General features: G+C 38.4%; 1 protein-coding gene across 1 annotated transcript in view; it reads left to right on the plus strand.

The window, feature by feature from the left end:
- Positions 1–22,184, plus strand: part of Adam10 (ADAM metallopeptidase domain 10) — a 111,954-nt gene that overhangs the window by 35,326 nt on the left and 54,444 nt on the right. The window contains exons 3-4 of the mRNA XM_032911186.1: positions 12,877–12,995; positions 17,551–17,709. Coding sequence (XP_032767077.1) covers positions 12,877–12,995; positions 17,551–17,709 — 278 coding nt within the window. The remainder of the gene's footprint in view (positions 1–12,876; positions 12,996–17,550; positions 17,710–22,184) is intronic.

Here is a 22,184-nt window from a genome sequence, read left to right on the forward strand (position 1 = left end):
AATTTAATTGACGCGGTTTGTAAAGTGCAAGTTTAATCTCATTTATGTCTTGGTTCTGCAGTTCTGTATTCTGTGATGTAATATCTCTATAGATTAGTTTGGATGTGTTTTGGGCTTTGTGTGAAAAACCCATCCCTTCAAAAGCATTTATTTATGTACTCTTTGTGTGTGTGTGTGTGTGTGTGTGTGTGTGTGTCTGTCTGTCTGTCTGTCTGTCTGTGTGCCTGTGTGCCTGTGTACGCTTCTGCATATGCATATGAAGGTAGGAGGACGACTCTTATGGAGTTGGTTCTTTCCTTTCACCTTTACATGGGTTTTGAAGATCAAATTCAGGTCTTAGTAAGATTTGTGTTGTACGAGCCCTTAGCTGTTGAGTCATTTCTGCAGCTTTATATATATAAGAAACAAGGTCTGGCCTTGCACTAATAGCAGTCCTCCTTCCTCTGCTCCTATGTGCTGTTTTATTTAAGTTTCACTGTGTAGCTCAGACTAGCCTGGATTTCACTAGCATAAGCTGGTCTGTTACCTTGTAGTTCAGGTTGCCCTTGAACAAGTGTAATCTTCTTACCTTGCTCTTATGAGGGCTATACTTGTGTGTGTGTGTGTGTGTGTGTGTGTGTGTGTGTGTGTGTGTGTGTGTGTGTGTGTGTGTGTGTACATTTGTACATCCATGTTTGTGAATATGAATGTGGAGGTGAGAAGACAACCTTGGATGTTGGTTCTCAGGTATAGCCTATCTTTTTCTTTTTTTGAGGCATGTTATTCACTGGTCTGCAACTTGCCAAGTGGGCTAAGCTTGTTGACCAAGGAGCCCAAGGGATTTTCCTGTCTCTGTTTCCCATTGCTGCGCCTAGCCTTTTCTTTTTAAATGGATCAAACTCAACAGATTGTGTATGCCTAATGGGCCAGACTATGAAGAACTATCTCTATTAATTCTGTGGTGATTGCAGGGATCCAGTTACTTTTGATTTGGATAATTTCTTCTTACCAAATGAAGTAAAAACATATTTTGCATGGTTCTGGTAAAGGGTTCTATCTATGTAGTTGACTCCCAGTTTTACAAAGAGCTTGGGGGGGGGGGGGAGAGAGAGAGAGAGAGAGAGAGAGAGAGAGAGAGAGAGAGAGAGAGAGAGAGATATGTGGGGTGGCTGGAACCTTTTATGTACCGCACATGTTGCACCAGTGGGAATGCCTGATTGCTGACATTGGTCATTTTGCCCAGACTGACATTGGAGGGCATCCTAAGACAGAGTATACAGCCTATTTTACTTCTTTGATCTGCTTCTTTTAGGTTCCCATTATTTACACATCCATTTCGAATTTCTCACTATTGGTTATGCTTTTTCATTCAGTCCTTTGATTTTGGTTTTAATAGAAGGTCTATATTTTGCCAATTGTGATTCCTTGTACATCCTAAGCAGGGAAACTATAACTTGGTATGGTGAGGAGGTCATTGGCTGGCTAAATAAAGATGGCTGGTTTAGACTCAGACTCTGGTTTTATTTGTGCGATATTCATGTTACTCTTCTCTGACTTGTGAAATTATTAAACTTACATTTTCTGCTTAATTTGTGGTATTTTTTGCCTTTGTTTCCAGTCTCTAGAGCCCTAGAACTTGTGGATGATGCTTGGGGTGCACGGAGCTGACTCTGTCTTGTACTTCTGTAAAACTGTTCTGCTTATTCTTTATGTACGTCAGTGTGATGCATGTTGAGCTTCTAAAAGGTGATTTGAAGAAAAACAACTTTTCTCTTTTAAAAAACTATGCTAGTGCACTAGTGAAGGGCTCAGTAAATGTACTTGCTGCTAAGCCTGATGGCCTGAGTTCAATCTCTGGGACCCACATGATTCAAGGAGAGAACAGAACTCACGCATGTACACACACAAGTAAATGGTATGAAATGTAATAAAAGTATACTAGTGAAAGCAAACTTTATAACTCACTTATAATATTTGATGTTCACATTGACAACTTACCTTTTTATTTTATTCTTAAATTAGCATGTAAAACAATGTTTCTGTTAAAACCTTTACATGTGGACATCATGTGTATTGCCCATATTCACTCCCACTTTCTAGTAATAGAAAGAAAATATAGATTGAGCGACTATCTCAAGCATCTTTATAAGCGGACAGAGAAAATGAACATCTGGAGATGTCTCTTGAATGCTGTGTGGTTTAAATGAGAAATATTTCCCATAGGTTTATGTGTCCCATACCTGGTCCCAGTTGGTTTGGGGAGGTTATGGCCTTCAGTTTTCTTTTCAGAGTTGCTTTGCTGGTCTAGGTCCTTTGCATTTCCATCATGTTAGAGCTGCCTTGTCAGTGTCTATAGAAAAACTTGCTATTTTGAAGGAGACTGGCATATCTTTAGATAATTTGGAAAGTTAATAGCTTTTTGGAAGGAGTGTTAAGTCTTGATACTCAGGACTTCATGTCCTAAGCACACTGCATGCTAAGCATATATTCTACCACACTGTACACCCAGCCCAACAACACTATGGAGTCTTCATATCCTGAATCTGATACCTCCATTTATTTAAGTCTTCTCTAGTTTCTTTGAATGTTTTTTTTTTTTCTAAATAGTTTTCAGTATAGAGATATGATACATCTTTTGTTGAATTTACTCCCAAGCACTTTAAAAATGCTTTTGTACAGAGGGTAAGATGTTCATCTTAGGGTTGTAGCATTTTTTTTTTCATCTTTATTAACTTGGGTATTTCTTATTTACATTTCGATTGTTATTCCCTTTCCCAGTTTCCTGGCCAACATACCCCTAACCCTCCCCCTCCCTTCTCTATGGGTGTTCCCCTCCCCATCCTCCCCCCATTACTGCCCTCCCCCCAACAATCACGTTTACTTGGGGGTTCAGTCTTGGCAGGACCAAGGGCTTCCCTTCCACTGGTGCTCTTACTAGGCTATTCATTGCTACCTATGAGATTGGAGCCCAGGGTCAGTCCATGTATAGTCTTTGGATAGTGGCTTAGTCCCTGGAGGGTTGTAGCATTTATGATGCTGACCTGGGAGTGAATTAAAAATGGGTGATGTTCCGAACTAGATAAGATGGATGAAGCAAAGAAGTGCAGGCTAACAGGAACCAGATGTAGATCTTTCCTGAGAGACACAGCTAGAATATGGCAAATACATAGGCGAATGCCAGCAGCAAACCACTGAAATGAGAATGGGACCCCCATTGAAGGAATCAGAGAAAGGACTGAAAGAGCTTGAAGGGGCTCGAGACCCCATATGAACAACAGTGCCAACCAACCAGAGCTTCCAGGATACATCTCAGCCCCCAGTGTTGCTTCCTGTTTTTTTTTTTTTTTTTTTTTTCGAGCTGGGGACCGAATCCAGGGCCTTGCGCTTCCTAGGCAAGCACTCTACCACTGAGCTAAATCCCCAACCCCTGTTGTTTGTTTTTTAATAATGCTAATATGCTCTCTCTAATTCAGTGGTTCTCGACCCATGGATTGGGACACCTCGGGGGTCGCATATCAGATATCCTACATATCAGATATTTACATTACAATTTATAACAGCAAAATTATACTTGTGAAGTAGCAACAAAGTAACTTTGTGGTTGGGGGTCACCATAACATGAGGAACTATATTAAAGGATCACAGCATCCAGAAGATTGAGAGCCAATGTTCTAATTCTTGAACATGGTTATATTACATATGCAGTAAACTTCTCTTCTAGTTTCATCACCTTTGTTCTTCCCTTTCTCTTTCTTCCTGTTTGCTTTTTCTGTTTCCTTTTCTCTTTCTTCCCCCTTCCATCTTCTCCTCACTATCACACACTCTCTTTTTCTGATATGGTCTTACTGTGTAGCACAGGCTGGCCTATATCTTTGTATGTAGATCAGGCTGGCCTTGATATCACAGATCCTCTTGATGTGCCTCCCAAGTGCTGGGATTAAAGGCATGTGCCACCACATGCAAGTATTATCACCTGTAGTCTGTCTGCCCTCCCAGCCTGGTTTGCTGCTGGGGATTGGACTCATGATAGACAAGTGCTCTGCCACCATTGAGCTAACCAGTCCTTGATGGGGCTTGTCCTCTTATTTATTTCATGATTTTTATAGTTTGAAGGCAGGGGCACAATTGTGATGGCATTTATCTGTATAGCTCAAGCCTGAAATGTGTTACATAGCTACCATGTCTTGTGCCTTGTGTTTTTTCTTCTTTATCCACTCCCCCGCTCCACCCTCAGCACTTCCTCTTTCTCTTCTTCTTATTCCTGTTCTTAGGTTATTTTGTGTGTGCAGGTGTTTTATTTGTCTAGCATGTTCAGGCTGTGCCCTCAGAGGCCAGAAGAGAGGATCCCTTGGACTGGAGTTACAGATAGTTGTGAGCTGCCTTGTGGGTGCTAGGGATTGAACCTAAGTGTCCTTGACAAGCAACCAGTGTTCTTAAACATTAAGCCATTGCTGCAGCCCCATTGTGTTGTATCTTAAGGTTGTCTATGTTTTGTTTTGTATCTTTTTGTGTCACCGGGCTAAAATAGAGGGCCTTGTGGTGCTAGGTAGTGCTTTATCACTGAACTATACTCACGGACATTAAGATGTTAATTTACATTTAGGTTTTTGAGTAAGGAATAAGTTCATATATTTCAAATCTAGATGGTGCAGAAGAGTAAAAGAGACAGTCTCCTTCTGTTTCCTATCCCCAGCTAGTCATTTTGAACTCCAAGCTAACCCTTACTTTTTAATTTCTTTTATATCCTTCAGGTCATTTGGCTTTTTGGAGTCTAACTTCTTGAGTTCTTTTTATAATTTGGATATTAGCCCTTTATCAGATGTAGGATTGGTAAAGATCCTTTCCCAGTCTGTTGGTTGCCGTTTTGTCATGATGACATTGTCTTTTGCATTACAGAAGCTTTGCAGTATTATGAGGTCCCATTTGTCGATTCTTGATTTTACAGCATGAGCCATTGGTGTTTTGTTCAGGAAATTTTCCCCAGTGCCCATGTGTTCGACACTCTTCCCCACTTTTTCTTCTATTAGTTTGAGTGTATCTGGTTTGATGTGGAGGTCCTTGATCCACTTGGACTTAAGCTTTGTACATGGTGATAAGAATGAATCCAATTTCATTCTTCTATATGCTGACCTCCAGTTGAACCAGCACCATTTGTTGGAAAGGCTATCTTTCTTCCATTGGGTGGTTTTAGCTCCTTTGTCAAAGATCAAGTGACCAGAGATGTGTGGGTTCATTTCTGGGTCTTAAATTCAGTTCCACTGATTTATCTGCCTGTCTCTGTACCAATACCATACAGTTTTTATGACTATTGCTCTGTAATACTGCTTGAAGTCAGGGATGGTGATTTCTCCAGAAGTTCTTTTATTGTTGAATATAGTTTTTGCTATCCTGGGTTTTTTGTTATTCCAAATGAATTAGCAGATTGCTCTTTCTATCTCTATAAAGAATTGAGTAGGAATTTTGATGGGGATTGCATTGACTCTGTAGATTGCTTTTGGCAAAATGGCCATCTTTACTATATTAATCCTGCCAGTCCATGAGCATGGGAGATCTTTCCATCTTCTGAGATCTTCCTCAATTTCTTTCTTCAGAGACTTGAAGTTCTTGTCATACAGATCTTTTACTTCCTTGGTTAAAGTCACACCAAGATATTTTATATTATTTGGGACTATCGTGAAGGGCGTCATTTCCTTAATTTCTTTCTCACCCTGTTTATCCTTTGAGTAGAGGAAGGCTACTGATTTGTTTGAGTTAATTTTATACCCAATCACTTTGCTGAAGTTGTTTATCAGGTTAAGTAGTTCTCTGGTGGAACTTTTGGGGTCACTTAAGTACACTATCATATCATCTGCAAATAGTGATATTTTTATTTCTTCCCTTCCAATTTGTATCACTTTGACCTCCTTTCGCTGTCTGATTGCTCTGGCTGGGACTTCTAGTACTATATTGAATAAGTAGGGAGAGAGTGGGCAGCCTTGTCTAGTCCCTGATTTTAGTGGGATTGCTTCAATTTTCTTTCCACTTAGTTTAATGTTAGCTACTGGTTTGCTGTATATTGCTTTTACTATGTTTAGATATGGACCTTGAATTCCTGATCGTTCCAGGACTTTTATCGTGAAGGGGTGTTGAATTTTGTCAAATGCTTTCTCAGCATCTAATGAAATGATCATGTGGTTCTTATCTTGGAGTTTGTTTATATAGTGGATTACATTGATGGATTTCCATATATTAAACCATCCCTGCATCCCTGGGATGAAGCCTACTTGATCATGATGGATGATCGTTTTGATGTGTTCTTGGATTCAGTTTGCAAGAATTTTATTGTGTATTTTTGTGTTGATATTAATAAGGGAAATTGGTCTGAAGTTCACTTTCTTTGTTCAGTCTTTGTGTGGATTAGGTAGAAGAGTAATTGTGGCTTCATAGAAGGAATTTGGTAGTGCTCTGTCTGTTTCAATTTTGTGGAATAGTGGACAGTATTAGTATGAGGTCTTCTATGAAGGTCTCACAGAATTCTGCACTGAACCTATCTGGACCTGGGCTCTTTTTGGTTGGGAGACTTTTAATAACTGCTTCTATTTCTTTAGGAGTTATGGGGTTGTTTAGATGGTTAATTTTTTCCTGATTTAACTTTGGTACCTGGTATCTGCCTAGAAAATTGTCCATTTCCTCCAGATTTTCCAGTTTTGTTGAGTATAGGCTCTTGTAGTAGGATCTGATGATTTTTTTAATTTCTTCAAATTCTGTTGTTATGTCTCCCTTTTCATTTCTGATTTTGTTAATTTGGATACACTCTCTGTGACTTCTGGTTAGTCTGGCTAAGGGTTTATCAATCTTGTTGATTTTTCTCAAAGAACCAGCTCCTGGTTTTGTTGATTCTTTGTATAGTCCTTTTTCTTTCTACTTGGTTGATTTCAGCTCTGAGTTTGATTATTTCCTGCCTTCTACTCCTCTTGGGTTTATTCATTTCTTTTTGTTCTAGGGCTTTTAGGTGTCCTGTCAAGCTGCTGACATATGCTCTCTCCTATTTCTTTTTGCAGGCACTCACAGCTATGAGTTTTCATTGTGTCCCATAAGTTTAGGAATGTTGTATCTTCATTTTCATTAAATTCTAAGAAGTCTTTAATTTCTTTCTTTATTTCTTCCTTGACCAAGTTGTCATTGAGTAGAGTATTGTTAAACTTCCATGTATATGTGGGCTTTCTGTCATTACTGTTGTTATTGAAGACCAGTCTTAGTGCGTGGTGATCTGGTAGGATGCATGGGATTACATCTATCTTTCTGTATCTATTGAGGCCTGTTTTGTGACAGATTATATGGTCAGTTTTGGAGAAGGTTCCATGAGGTGCTTAGAAGAAGGCATATTTTTTTGTTTAGGGTGGAATGTTCTATAAATATCTGTTAAATCCATTTGGTTCATAACTTCTGTTAGTTTCTCTATGTCTCTGTTTAATTTCTATTTCCATGATCTGTCCATTGATGAGAGTGGGGTCTTGAAATCTGCTACTATTATCGTGTGAGGTGCAATGTGTGCTTTGAGCTTTAGTAAGGTTTCTTTTATGAATGTAGGTGCCCTTGCATTTGGAGCATAGATATTTAGGATTGAGAGTTCATCTTGGTGGATTTTTTTCTTTGATGAATATGAAGTGTCCTTCCTTTTCTTTTTTAATGACTTTTGGTTGAAAGTCAATTTATTTGATATTAGAATGGCAACTCCAGCTTGTTTCTTTTAGCTATTTGCTTGGAAAGTTGTTTTCCAGCCATTTACTTTGAGGTAGTGTCTGTCTTTGTCTCTGAGGTGTGCTTCCTGATGCAGCAAAATGCTTGGTCCTCTTTACGTATCCAGTCTGGTAGTCTATGTCTTTTTATTGGAGAATTGAGTCCATTGATGTTAAGAGATATTAAGGAATAGTGATTGTTGCTTCCTGTTATTTTCGTTGTTAGAGGTGGAATTATGTTTGTCTCTCTTTTGGTATCAGTGCAAGGAAATTATATTCTTGCTTTCTGTATGGTGTAGTTTCACTCCTTGTATTGGAGTTTTCCATCTATTATCCTTTGTAGGGCTGGATTTATAGAAAGATATTGTATAAATTTGGTTTTGTCATGGAATATCTTGGTTTCTCCATCTATGTTCATTGAAAGTTTTGCTGGATACAGTAACTTGGGCTGGCATTTGTGTTCTCTTAGGGTCTGTATGACATCTGTCCAGGATCTTCTGGCTTTCATAGTCTCTGGTGAGAATTCTGGTGTAATTCTTATAGGTCTGCCTTTATATGTCACTTGACCTTTTTCCCTTACTGCTTTTAATATTCTCTCTTTGTTTTGTGCATTTGGTGTTTTGACTATTATGTGACGGGAGGAATTTCTCTTCTGGTCCAATCTATTTGGAGTTCTGTAGGCTTCTTGTATGTTTATGGGCATCTCTTTCTTTAAGTTAGGGAAATTTTCTTCTATAATTTTGTTGAAGACATTTACTGGACCTTTAATTTGGGAGTCTTCACTCTCTTCTATACCTATTATCCTTAGGTTTGATCTTCTCATTGTGTCCTGGGTTTCCTGTATGTTTTGGGCTAGGAGTTTTTTGCCTTTTACATTATCTTTGACAGTTGTGTTGACATTTTCTATGGTATCTTCTGCCCCTGTAATTCTCTCTTCTATTTCTTGTATTCTGTTGGTGATGCTTGTATCTATGACTCCTTGTCTCTTCCTTTGGTTTTCTATATCTAGGGTTGTCTCCCTTTGTTATTTCTTTATTGTTTCTATTTCCATTTTCAATTTGTTCACCTGTTTCATTGTGTTTTCTTGTAATTCTTTCAGGGATTTTTGTGTTTCCTCTCTAATGGCTTCTATTTGTTTACTTGTATTTTCCTGCATTTCTTTAAGGGAGTTCTATATATGCTATTTACTTTTATATTCCTATAAGAGACTATGACTAAGGAAACCTCACTGATTCAGAGTTATCTATATCATTATTGTGGTCACACTTTCTGCCTTGCTGCTGGGTTGTGGGAATGTCACTTGAGTAAGCAAAATGGGAGATACTAGATTACATTTTACCCTAAGCCACCATTGGGTTATGGGCTTGTGGAAGTGTTGATGTACTGCTCAGGGGTTGGGAGAATGCAACCCAGGCTGGAAGCTTCAGCTAGAGTGAGAAAGGATATAGACTGAGGCCGAAGCTGGAATTCCCCGACTCTTGGACATCCAGACTCTGCTGGAAATAGTGAGGAGGTGCCTTCTGTGAGAGACTTAACAAGGCTCTATAAATAAAGACTTTTTCTATGCTCCCCGAGGCGGTTCTTGATGAGAGAGACAGTTCAAGCTTATCCATACTGTTTATTGCCTGTTCATCATGGGGAATGGTTACATACCACTTCCTCAGAGTGGACTAAGAATGTCCTGGTTGGAAAGGTTATTGGCTAAACCCTTAAGACCCATCTAGGTACCTCAGTAACGTGGAGAACTCTGTCCTGGTCTTCAGGACCACCAGTCACATTCCTGTGTGAGGAGTGTGGTCATGTCTGTCAGGCCAGGAGTCTGGTAGGGAGCAGGAAAACTCCTTACAAATAAGGAGTGTTTACAATTTCTTCCTAAAGTTAATTTTCAAGAATGGGTCACAGAAGTTAGGAAAATAGTTTCTTTACATTTTTATTGAAAAATATTTCATACAGTATATTTTGATCATAATTTTACTCTTCACTGAGTTCTTTTCAGATCTCCCCTCTATCTCTACACACCCAACTAATCTTTTTCCCTTTTTCTCTTTCAAAAAAAAAAAACAAAAAAAACAAAACAAGAAACAAAAGTAAGAAGAAGAAACAAAAAACACAAACCTCTCAAAACCATAGAACAAAATCTAAACAAGTAAAAGTCTAATAAGACAAAAAATGGAGTAAACAATGCAAAATGAAACAGAAGTTGACAAAAATACCATTGACTTTATTTTGTGTTAACCACCTTACTCCTGGGTTTGGGGCCTGCCCTCAAGTGTAGCTAGTACACCCAGAGAGACTCCATTGGAGAAAACAGATTTTCCCTTTGTCAGTGGGTATCAGTTTCAGATAGTTTCTTGGTTAGGGGTAAGACCCTGTGTCTACTTCCCCCCTCTCAGTCTTATCTGGCTTGAACTTGTACAGGTTTTGTTCATGCTACCACAGCTACTGTGAATTCATATGTGCATCAATCCTGTTGTGGCTGGAAGACACGATTTCTTTGGATTCTTCCATCACTTCTGGCTCTTAGAATCTTTTTTGCTTATTCCAATTAGGATGATAAAGCATTTAGGACTGAATGCTCTGTGCATTGTCCATTTGTGGGTCTCTGTTAAATCCCATCTACTGCAAGAAGATGTCTTTCTGATGATGGTTGAACAAGGGTCTGATCTGTGGGTGTAGCAGTATGTCATTGAGTCATTACTGCCATTTTCCTTTAGCAAAGTAGTAGTAGTAGTTTTAGTTATTTATTCCCTTGTGCCTGTGACCTATCTAGTCTCAGGTTCTTGACCACTTTAGTAATACCAGGTATGGGTTACATCTCACTGAATGGGCTTTAAATCCAATCAGAAAGTGGTTGGTTGCTGCAATAATACATGTGCCAATATTGCACTACTTTATCTTGTAGAGAGGTTACCATTGTAGGTCACAGGGTTTGTAGCTGGGTGATATTGATGATTATCTTTCTCCTTCTATAGCCTGCAAAGTACATTCCAGTATCATCAATGCTAGTCATTGGAAGTGAAGCTTCTCATAATTCATAGAAGTGTTGACTTCAGCAATAGGTTGTGGAGAATAAGAATAGCCTTGGCAATAGCCTATGACATTTCTGTAAAGCCCCTTACGCCAGTGACTCAACAAGGTGCAACCCATTTCTAGCATTGGAGGTTTTACTGGTGGCATAAGATGTCTAGTTGGAGCATTGCTTCTTATTATTTAGTGACTCTCATTTGAATGTATTGTAGGAAGCTTTTGTAGTAGTAGGATTCTATATGGTTTTTCAGTGGTTTAATGTTAGTTGTACTATGCCATATTCCTTTCTTTACCCTTATCTTCCAGCTCCTTCCTTATTTAATCCTCACATTCTACTTAACCCTTTTGTCTCTTTTATAACACTATATTCTATTTACTCTTTATTGAGATCCTCTCTCCCTATTTGTCCCTTACTGAGTACCTAACTTCTGTGGTTGTTCAAGTTGAAGAATATATATTTAGAGCTTAAATGCTAACTTGTACATGTAAGAGTAAAATATACAACATTTGTATTTTGGGGTATGGATTACCTACAGATTTCACAATTAAAAACGTAAACGAAAAACGTAAACGTCTTAATGACTGAATATTTCATTATGTAATGTACTACATTTTCATTATTCATTTGTCAGTTGATGGACATCTAGACTACTTCTGCTTTCTAGCTTCTATGGATAGAGCAGCAGTGAGCATGGATGAGCAGTTATCTCTGTAGTGGGATGTAGAGTCCTTTGGGTATATGCTTGAGTGGTATAGCTGGGTTTTGACGTAGATTGATTCCCAGCTTCCTGAGGAACCACCACACTGATTTCCATAGTGGCCGTACCAGTCTGTATTTGCACTAGCAGTTAAATAAGTGTTTCTTTTCCCTCACCTCAATATGTAAATTCTTTATTTTCATTGATATAGGGAACAAACTCATACCCCTTAAACATGATAATAAGATACTTTACCTCTTAGCTATACCTTAAGCCCTACAGTTTACTTACTAATATTAGTTAATTCAACTTGGGAACAGCAAAATGAAAGTGATGCAGAGGACAGATAGAAGCACAGAGCTTCCATGCCCTTTCCTCATGTATCACCTTTGTAGTACTCCCATGCATTAGCCACTGGTGGACACTCATCAATTTCACTGTGATAATGAAGTGACTGAACATGGGCTGACCCTTAGACAACCTCAGGTTAATCTGATCATCCATTAGAAATGTCCAAGTGACTGAGGGCTGGAATTCTAGCCCTAGAGATCAGGGATTGCAAAGTGGATATGAAAATCTATAAAAATGTTACACAGTCCCTGATCAACCTGAGGATGTGTGGGGGTCCCATGTTCAGTCACCTCTTTATAGATTTTGGTGTGATTAGAAATGGACTCTTGAATAAGGAGGAAGACACTCCTATCATTCAGGAGATCCCAGAGTTTTAAGGGACTTGTCATAGGAAATGGAGACAGAGGCCATTTATTGAAGTCTGTTGTATGTATGCCACTGATTCTTTTTTTTTTTTTTTTTCTGGAGCTGAGGACCGAACCCAGGGCCTTGTGCTTGCTAGGCAAGCACTCTACCACTGAGCTAAATCCCCAACCCTGCCACTGATTCTCTTGATCAGTTTTCCTAAGCAGATGTTATACAGACTTATTTATGTCACAGATGAGTTTAGTGACTGGTGCAAATTTGTAATGTGTTTTAAACAAGGTTCCTTCTTGTTCTTCTATTCAAAACATACTTTAGAAGATAAACTGTTACCACACATCTGTTATATTTGTCATAAAGATCATGGAGTAGAAATTCTATTGTGTGTAGACTCCTGTAGCAATTATGGAAGTATGATATACTTTTAAGGGTTTAGTAATGACAGTTAAGTTGTTGTCATTTATCCACATTTCCTGCAGGCTAAGTATTGTGCTGACTTTATGTTATGATCTCTAAGCCTTAGAACAATTCCACAAGATGGGCAGAATTTATAATTTACTTTAGTTTCGTTTTGAGGCATGGTTTCATTTTATAGTTCCACCTGGCTTGGAACTCACTATATTTCCCAAATAGGTGAATTGTGTGACACAGTCCTTGTCTTGTGTACTTTCTTTTTAATAGTGAAAGAAGTCATATAGGATTTGGATCCTTTAAATTTCTTTTCCTGTCCCATTTTGCAGACAATTCAACCTACGAATGAAGAGGGACACTTCCCTTTTTAGTGATGAATTTAAAGTAGAAACGTCAAATAAAGTACTTGATTATGATACCTCTCATATTTACACTGGACATATTTATGGTAAGTTGGACTTTTATCTAACATTTTCTTTGATTTTTTTTATTCTACACAAGGGAATATAAATGATAAATATAGTCAGATATTTCAGAAAAGGTTGTTTAAATGCTGAGGAGAGGAAAGAAAGTGGCAGAGAAAGAATATCTTGCATTTGACTGTCCAGAGTATCAAGAATTCTAGAAGACTCTAAGATCATTAAGAATCAAGCTTACCAATCTGTTGGCCAGGGACTTTCCTTTAGAGATCCATAAAGGATGGAGAAAGCATTCCACTGGCTGATTTGTACCCTGGGGTGCATTGTGGACAGGACTCATGTATCTATGAGAAATGGGAGAAGAGATTGGCATCTGATCCCAGGTGGCTGGCTGTCTCTTTAGAAGTCCATATCTGTACTTGGGTTCATACTGTCCCTAAGTACTTCTATCCCTAATATCAGTTGCTCAAAAAAAACTTGTCAATGAATTTCCAACTTTGTTAAAACAAAAGCAGAAGAAAACGAAGATGGTTGTGGCTGTAAATTCTTCCTGCCTAGCCTTTTGTAGACTAGACCACTGCATGCAGCAGATGTACAGAGCCGGGAAGAGATGAGAGCTCTACTTAGAGTCATCTGTCTTGCCTGGCTTTAAGCCTCATGTTCCTATACCCAAGGCATGTAGGGGATTTTGTGAAGTTTGAAAATTTTAATTAATTAATTAACTTAATCCAGTATTTTTCTGTTTTTAAACAAACTCTGAGGAGATAGATCAGGTCATCTTAGGCAATGGTCTTTGAGAATGAAGTCATCTGTGGACCCACTTTACATGATGTTTAATAGTGAATTATACAACGTACCACTTCTAAAATCTATGACACTTTGACTCTTGGTACTTCCAAGTTTAAGAGTTATTGTTGTTTTAGCTTCCTGTTTATTTGTTTTAGAGACAATATCTTGCTATGTAGCCTAGGCTGGCCTAGAACTAGCAAACCTCATACCTGTGTCTCATAAGTGATAAGACTATAAGCATGAACTACCTCATTCAATCAGAGTTCTCAAAAAACTTTCAATGATTTTTATAGCTTCTAATTTTTCAAGGAGGAAATAAATGGGGATTTCTAAGTTATATAAATAGAAAGACTTAAAAGGAAACTGACAGTAGAGGTCATCTTAGCCCAAAACAATATAACAAAGCCACCTAAGAAAAATTTCCCAGCCCCTTTCCTCCTTAAAATCCATTTTTTTTTTTCTTTTTGACATTTGTAACAGATATCTCTTAGGAGTTTAAATGCTGGGAAGCATAGTCACATACTTAACCCAATAGAAAGTTCATCAGACAGCAAAGTGGGACAGACAGGGAAGTCATAAGGAAACTAACATAATTCAGTCTTCTAGGCTGTTATAATTCTATATTAATAATTACTAAAGGCAGCCCTCAACTATTAACTCAAAAGTGGTCAAAATTTCCTTCTGTAAATGAGATTTTTTTTTGCTCTTAAGTCATAACATTTAAAAAAATTAAATGCTTAAAGAGAAACTTTTAATTTTTTTATTATACTAGACAGATGATACATTTTTATAATTACCTGTAAACTGACCTGTTACTAAATTTTAATAGTTTTTTTTTTTACAGTCTTCTAATTGTAAAAGGAAAGTATTTTTTTTGACAGTTTATAATATTCTCTTACTTTCTTCATCACTTGTCTTACTGGGCAAACTGTGCCCTTTTTGTAGGTGACGATCATAAAAAATAAAAGTATAAATGAGCCTCTAGAGAAAGATGGTGTCATTTAAAATATATCTTAGGGATTAGATTTGATGGCACATACCTGTACTTCTGGTAATTTGGAGGCATAGGCAGCAAGATCATGAGTACAGGGCCAGGACATAGCAAGATAGTCTCAAAAAAAAGTACAGTTTTATTTTCAGCTCGTGATTTATTAAAAATCAACCAGTGTTAATCTGTAACTTAGAAATCATGAGAGACATGGGTGGCATATGTGCTTAGCATGTATCAGAGCCAGTTTGGCCCCTTTCTCCTCCCAAAATTACAGAGAACCCTCTGAGGTGAGTTCAGCTGTGTCTTCCTCTTTCCTCCCCTTCCTCCCTTTTTCTTCATTCATTTTTCTCTCTATTCTCCACTACCCACTTCCTTCCTCTTCCTGCCCTCTCCTTTCTTTCCCTTCCTTCTCTACCCTGCTTCTCCTCTTTTTCTTCCCTTTTCTTTCTCTTTTTTCTTCCCTTCCCTCTTCTCTATCCTCCCTCTCTTTCCTTTCCTCTGGTCTCTTCTACCCTCCTCTCCCTCCCTTTTCTCTCCTCTCCCCTCTTTGTAATGTTTGAGATTGAGCCCATGAAAATTTGTTTTTAGTGAGAGATCAATTTTTTAATTTATTTTTACACTCCAGATTCTATCCCTCTCCCAGTCCACTCTCAAATGTTCACATCCTAACCCCCCTTCTCCCGCTGCCCCCATCTCCATGAGGATGTCCCTACCCCACCCATCCCACCAGACCTCTAAACTCCCTGTGGGGCCTCCAGTTTCTTAGGTGCATCTTCTCTGACTGAACCCAGACCCGAGAGTCCTTTGCTGTATATTTGTTGGGGGCCTCATATCAGCTGGTGTAGCTGCCTGGTTGGTGGCTCAGTGTCTGAGAGATCTTGGGGGTCCAGGTTAGTTGAGACTGCTGGTCCTCCTACAGGGTTGTCCTCCTCCTCAGCTTCTTCCAGCTTTTCCCTAATTCAACCACAGGGGCCAGCAGCTTCTGTTCATTGATTGGGTGCAAATATCTGCATCTGACTCTTTCAGCTGCTTGTTGTGTCTTTTGGAGGACAGTCATGATAGTCCCTTTTTGTGAGTGCTCCATAGACTCAGTAATAGGGTCAGGCCTTGGGGCCTCCCCTTGAACTGGATCCCTCTTTGGGCCTGACACTGGACCTTCTTTCCTCAGGCTCTTCTCCATTTCCATCCCTGCAGTTCTTTCAGATAGGAAGAGTTATGGGTCAGAGTTTTGACTGTGGGATAGCAACCCCATCCCTCACTTGATGCCCTGTCTTTCTGCTGAAGGTGGGCTCAAGAAGTTCCCACTCCCCACTGAAGGGCATTTCATCTAGGATCCCTCCCTTTGAGTCCCAAGAGTCTCTCATCTCCCAGGTCTCTGGTATATTCTGGAGTGTCCTCCCAACCTCCTTCCTCCTGAGGTAGCCTGTTTCCATTCTTTCTGCTGGCCCTCAGGGCTGTCCTTTTTCCCCTACCCAATACCAGGCCATGTTCCCCTTTCCCCTACCTCTGTCCTTTTTCCCTCCCGGGTCCCTTCCTTTCTTCCCCCTTGTGGTTGCTTTCTTGAGAGATAAATTTTAAAGAAGTAAAATTTTGGGTTTCATTGTTGTTAAAGACAAAAGGTCTGTTAATAGTGTTCAGGCTGATTTCAGGCATTTCCATCCCAGTCTCATGCCCACCTTGTTAAATCTAACATTGAATCCCACTCCTTTCTAAAGGCATATGCATATAGTTTTGGCTACTTGGGAGGCTGAGGTAGGGGGAGTTTGAGATCAATCTGAGCAATATAGCTAAGATGCTATCTTCAAACAAAACCAAAATGATTGGTGGTGCTGTAGACATGGCTCAGAGGTGGAATTCTTGTCTAGCACGTGAGAAATCATGGCTTCAGAGGCATCAGAGCAATGAAGTGAAGCAAAGCCAAGCTCCATGTCTCCATGTCACTTAACTTTGGTGAGTTAGAGTTTGTGACTATGTGTAATAGAACTAAAAGTACTCCTTTTTTGATGTTACTTCTCTTACTAGAGAATAATGGGATAGTATTACATATCTGTCCAGTACCTTTTTTCAAAGACTCATTTTTTTAAAAAGATTTAAAAATCTTACCTCCCAGGCTGACTTAATTCTCACTGTGAAGTTCATTCTCACTTTGAAATTGCAAGTTCCTAAGCTCTGGTACTATAGGCTTGAGACATGACATCCAGTTTCTTTGTCCAGCATCTTGAACAAGAGTGTAGAAATGCACTTGTTTAAATTACTTCTGAACCATTTGACCTTTTTCTATTTGAAAATGTATTTATAAATTTATAGGTGGCAAGAACATGAAAAAATACACAGTGTCAAGTTAGAAAGAAGCTTTTCACTTGTGGTAAATTAGGAAAAGTTTCAAAAGGTACTTTAAGGACCTTTATTCTGGAAACACCTAGTTTATTAGAGGATCTCTTTGCTTTCTAAAACATTAAGTAAATGCGGTGAGTATTGATTGACTGCCATGTGCATGTCAGACATTGTGCCATGAGATTGTCAGTATGACAGATGTTCCATTTTTATTGTTGTTTAAGTAATTGCATATTTGTTTTAACTAAATACTGGTTGCCATTCATGTCTCAATTAATTTGATTTATTTTATGTGAAAATTAATTTTCCAGCACATTTGTATTTAAGATAGTTGTAAAAAGTGTGTGTGAGTGCGCGCGTGTGTGCGTGCATGCGTGTGTGTGTGTGTGTGTGTGTGTGTGTGTGTATGTGTGTTTTAAAGTAGGAGAATGTGCAAATTAGAATTTCAGGATTTTGTTGCTTTCATACAGGTGAAGAAGGAAGCTTTAGTCATGGGTCTGTCATTGATGGAAGATTTGAAGGCTTCATCCAGACTCGGGGCGGCACATTTTATATTGAGCCAGCAGAGAGATATATTAAAGACCGAATCCTGCCGTTTCACTCTGTCATTTATCATGAAGATGATATTAGTAAGTATTCATACTTAATATTAGGTGGGCTTTGCAAAGGCATAGGAATTCTCCTCATAACTGCGTGGAGACAGACGTAACCAGAGTATAATAAGCAAAGTCTCCATTTAGTGAATAATGGGTCTGTGTGCTATAGCAGTTGTCAACACAGGCCAGTCATACTCTGTAAATATAAAACAACCAAGTCCGTCTGAACTGTGACTCAGGCAAACCCACTTGAACTGTAATTCTAAGTTCTGGTATCAGCCAGTCTACTTGGTAACAACATCTCATGTCTGTGACTTGCTGAAGGCACAACAATGACACATCTTCAGATATCCATTTCTGTATGAATATTTGTGTAATATCATAGGATTTTTCTAATTTCTAAATCCACTGAGTGCTTCTCTTTAGAATACTGAAATAATGATGTGACCACAGCTTGATGTAAGGCTCCAGGCCTTCCATGGATTTGTTGTGATAATTCTTTTTCTATGTTTAAGGATAGGAAATTCATCTAGACTTTACATTTTAATTCTGTCATTGTTTGTGTTTCTGTGGCTACTGTAAGAATGTGCCATTAAAGCACATAGAAACACATGCCTGTAATTTTTATGCATCTTGAGTGCTTCCTTTCTTTTCAGTGGAGCCAGGCTAGGTCTCTAGTTTTGCCTGTTTTCCTGACTTGGCAGCTTCCTTTTGTTTTCATTTTCTTTCTTTTTTTCTTTCTTGTTTTTCTTTTTTGAGTAAATCAACATTTATTGAGCATGATATAGGGGAGGATGGGCACATCCAACACGACAATCTTCTAGTTCTTCAGTGTCCACATGGGCCATCAGACAGGTTCTGCGTGCTTGCGGTCTCCATCTCCTCATGTTTTGTGCATACAAGGGAATGCATCACAATGAATACGGGACTTCATTAACTAAAGGCCTCTGCAGAATATAACTGTATTTTTGCTGCTTTCAATTTTTTTCTGCTTTCTCATTTTTAAGTATAAACATGATGTGCATGTCTTGTTGCCTTTAATACCTGAATGACTTGCTAAACTATTTCATTATAAAACAACTTTTTGTTGTTTTGTTTTTCCCCAAACTTAGGATTAAACCCAACTCCAACTTAACTCATTATAAGTGAGTACCCTACTACTGACCACTAATCTTAGTGTAGCAGTAAAAATTAAAAAAAGAAAAATGGGAAAGGGAATAACATTTGAAATGCAATTAAAAAAATATTCAATTAAAAAAAAGAAAGAAAAAAGGAAGGCGGAACTGGTTCCAGCATATACCCTGCCAGGTGTACCCTGTCACTAGTTCTGGCTCCAGAGGGCCATGGGAACTAGGGCTAATTTATTTCAGCAGTGGCACCATTTATTCCACTGTGACACCATGTCATGTTAGCCTACCTCTCTTCTAGCCCCAGTGGTCTCTCTGCTCTCATTGCTAATCGCCCTGGCCAACCCTGGCCAGCCGGGAACTCTCTGGTCCCAGCTACCTGGTAAAATCAAGACTCAACAAACTGTAACCTAATAATCAGATTTATATGTTAAATTCTCAATCCACAATACATCCACACAATAAACTTATAACCAATTGATAAGGATAGAAATTGCCCATCTAGACAACACAAAATCCTATACGTATCCATCCCTTAAGAACAGTCATAACAACCTGTAGCATGTGCAGGAGGAATCATAACACCTGCCGTCATGTTCTCTTTTGCTCTCCCCTCCTCGCTCCAGCCTCCTCTCCCTCATTTTCTTTTCTACAGAAGGATTTATTACCATATTTCATTTCTGTGTTTAGTAATATCCTGGCAAATGTGAACTATTTTGCTTTTTTGCTCCATTAGCTCTGACTGTTTCTGTGTTTCCATCTGCCCAACTGCTTGTTGATTCCGATGGTGATCTGCTGTGGGAGAATAGCCAACTTTACTTAAGGATGTGTTTATGACTGTTGTTGTTTGCTGTCTCATGGATTTATTAATGCTGCTTTGCTTGTGTTTTCAGTCATCCTTATTTGATACCTTTCCCACTCTCCATCTTGGAGTTTCTTTTGACATCTAAGCTATTGTCCTCCTCCCATAAGTAGGAATATGGATTCCTTTGCTTTTCTTTCTACTGACAGAATTTTTCTTCATTGGGCTTGTGCTTTTCCTTGAAATTTTCTTATAAATTTAGTCTTTTTTGCAGTTTTATCTTCAATATTACAATGTGCTTTTCTACAAATAAAGGTTCTGTGAGGTTTGCCCATTTAATATTCAAGTAACACTATCTGTAAAGCAATCTTGATGAATGTCCAATAAAATGTTGAAATATGGTTCCTGCATGTATCTTCAGACTTGGACCAGGCCTTTCTGGACAAGAAAGTTGAGAAGTGTGACTGAACAGGTTGTTTTTCCTCCCTTTGGCCCTGCGACTGCTGCTCCATGAGCTTCGCTCTTGCCAGCAGCTCCCCTGTGATTTTGTGCTGCTTATGACTTCTGAGATGTCTTCTTCCTCCTGTTTATCTCTGTGGCGTATATACGTTTTGTTTTTCTTTACATTTACACTTTCCCCTTCTTACATCTCATTATAACTTCCAAATATCTTATGTCAGTATTTCTTATTAGACATCAGTAGTAGTGTTAAAATTTAAAGTTAGTTATGTTTAAGATGATTTTTCTTGTAACTTCTCTGTTAAGTGGAAATGTGGTGTCAAGTTGGGCATGTAGGCAGCAACAGTTTATAAAAAAGTTTTTATCACCTTTTGTTAGCATAAAATGAATAGGGTTGTTACAACATTTTCATTCATTGTATTTTAAACTTTATTCATATGAAAAGCAGAGTTGTTAGGGCAGAGGAGATGGTTCAGTGGATAAAAGTGATTGCAGCACAAGTGCGAAGGCTATCCCATTACCCACACAAAAGCCTGAGAGTTGTAATAGCAGCATTTGGGAGGCAGAGCGAGTTAGACTATCCAGAATTGGTGGCCCCAGGTTCACTAAGAGACTTTGACCATAAATAAAATGGGGAGTACTCAGGAAGACACCCAGTATCAAGTTTTGGCTTTGGCATGCACCTGCATCCATGTACCACCTACCCTACATGTATACCACACACAGTATAAAAACCATTTTCAGCAAATGCCAATGAATCAAAAATAGGGAGTTGGACTTACTTGTCTTGCAAACTGTAGTTTACCCACTCCAATTCTAGGTGATTGACAAATAAATTTACTTTTAATTGACTAAAGTCTGGGTATTGGAGATCCTAAAAGAAACAGCATTAATTAGAAGGGTGTTGTGATTTAATGTTTCTTGCCACTAAATAAAATTCTTTGTGTGTTAATTATTTCATCCTCAGGCTCCATAAGGTCTGGGCAAACATTATTCCTATTTTATAGGTGAGGATAGGAAGACTTAGAATCTTATGTGCCTTGTGGGTATCATCTTCTGTGCCATGTACCCATGGGAAGAAACAGTATAATCTCATTACTCTTACTACCAGGATCGCTGGGACTTTTCTAAAATCTGCACCCCTTCCCAAAATTACATATTTGCATCTATTTCTGTGTTAGACCAAAATCTATTCTTTGATTTCTTTTTTTCCCCTTAACTAATAAAAAGAAAGGGTATGCTCCTTAATGCATATTATTGTTTTTACATAACTAGCTTAGTGCCAATAACTTATTTTCACAACTGAAGTGTTATTTGCTTTTTTATATACTGTTGATATGTATAAGTGAACTTATATAAAGATTCCGATAATTTAGCTATGCTTTCTGAATATTGACTTTATACTTATTGGCATAAGTATATAAAGCCATGTGGAAAATGTTTTTGTTCTAGAGAACATTAGATGATGCTTTTTCAGTAGAAATACTGAGCAGCCTCTCCAGGTGCTTTGATACATACCTGGATGTGATGCTGCTCACTACCTTAGTCGCCAGTTAGAAATCACATACGTTCAGTTCTCCATTGTAGCAGTAAGAACCACTCTCAGTATCACACTTATGACAAGATGAAAATGCCACTTAGTTCTCTGCCTGCTAATACAGTTTATTTTGAAGAAGTAGAAAAACCACTGTCTGGTAAACGCTAATGGTATATTTTTAAAGAACCATTTATTTGTGTATATGAGTATAGTGCAGCTGCTTTAGACACATCAGAAGAGGGCATCGATCCCATTATAGATGATTGTGAGCCACCATATTATTGCTAGAAATTGAACCCAGGACCTCTGGAAGGAAGAACAGTCAGCGTTCTTAACTGCTAAGCCATCTCTCCAGCCCTCTAATAGTAATTTTGATATGTGTAAATTTTAGGAATGCCTGACTGTTTCTTCTTTGAACCTTCTGTATTCTCTGAGGCAGGAGTCTAAGTCATTTTTTTCCTGTTATACTTTAATAAAAATGATTAAACTTTGAATTATAAGATGTTTTAATTAAATGTATAAAGCTACATAGAATATGTTTGGTTTATTCTTTTCATTTAGAGTTACTGTTTCTTATTTATTT

Source organism: Rattus rattus, chromosome 8, assembly GCF_011064425.1.
Source record: "Rattus rattus isolate New Zealand chromosome 8, Rrattus_CSIRO_v1, whole genome shotgun sequence".
Classification (NCBI taxonomy): domain Eukaryota; kingdom Metazoa; phylum Chordata; class Mammalia; order Rodentia; family Muridae; genus Rattus; species Rattus rattus.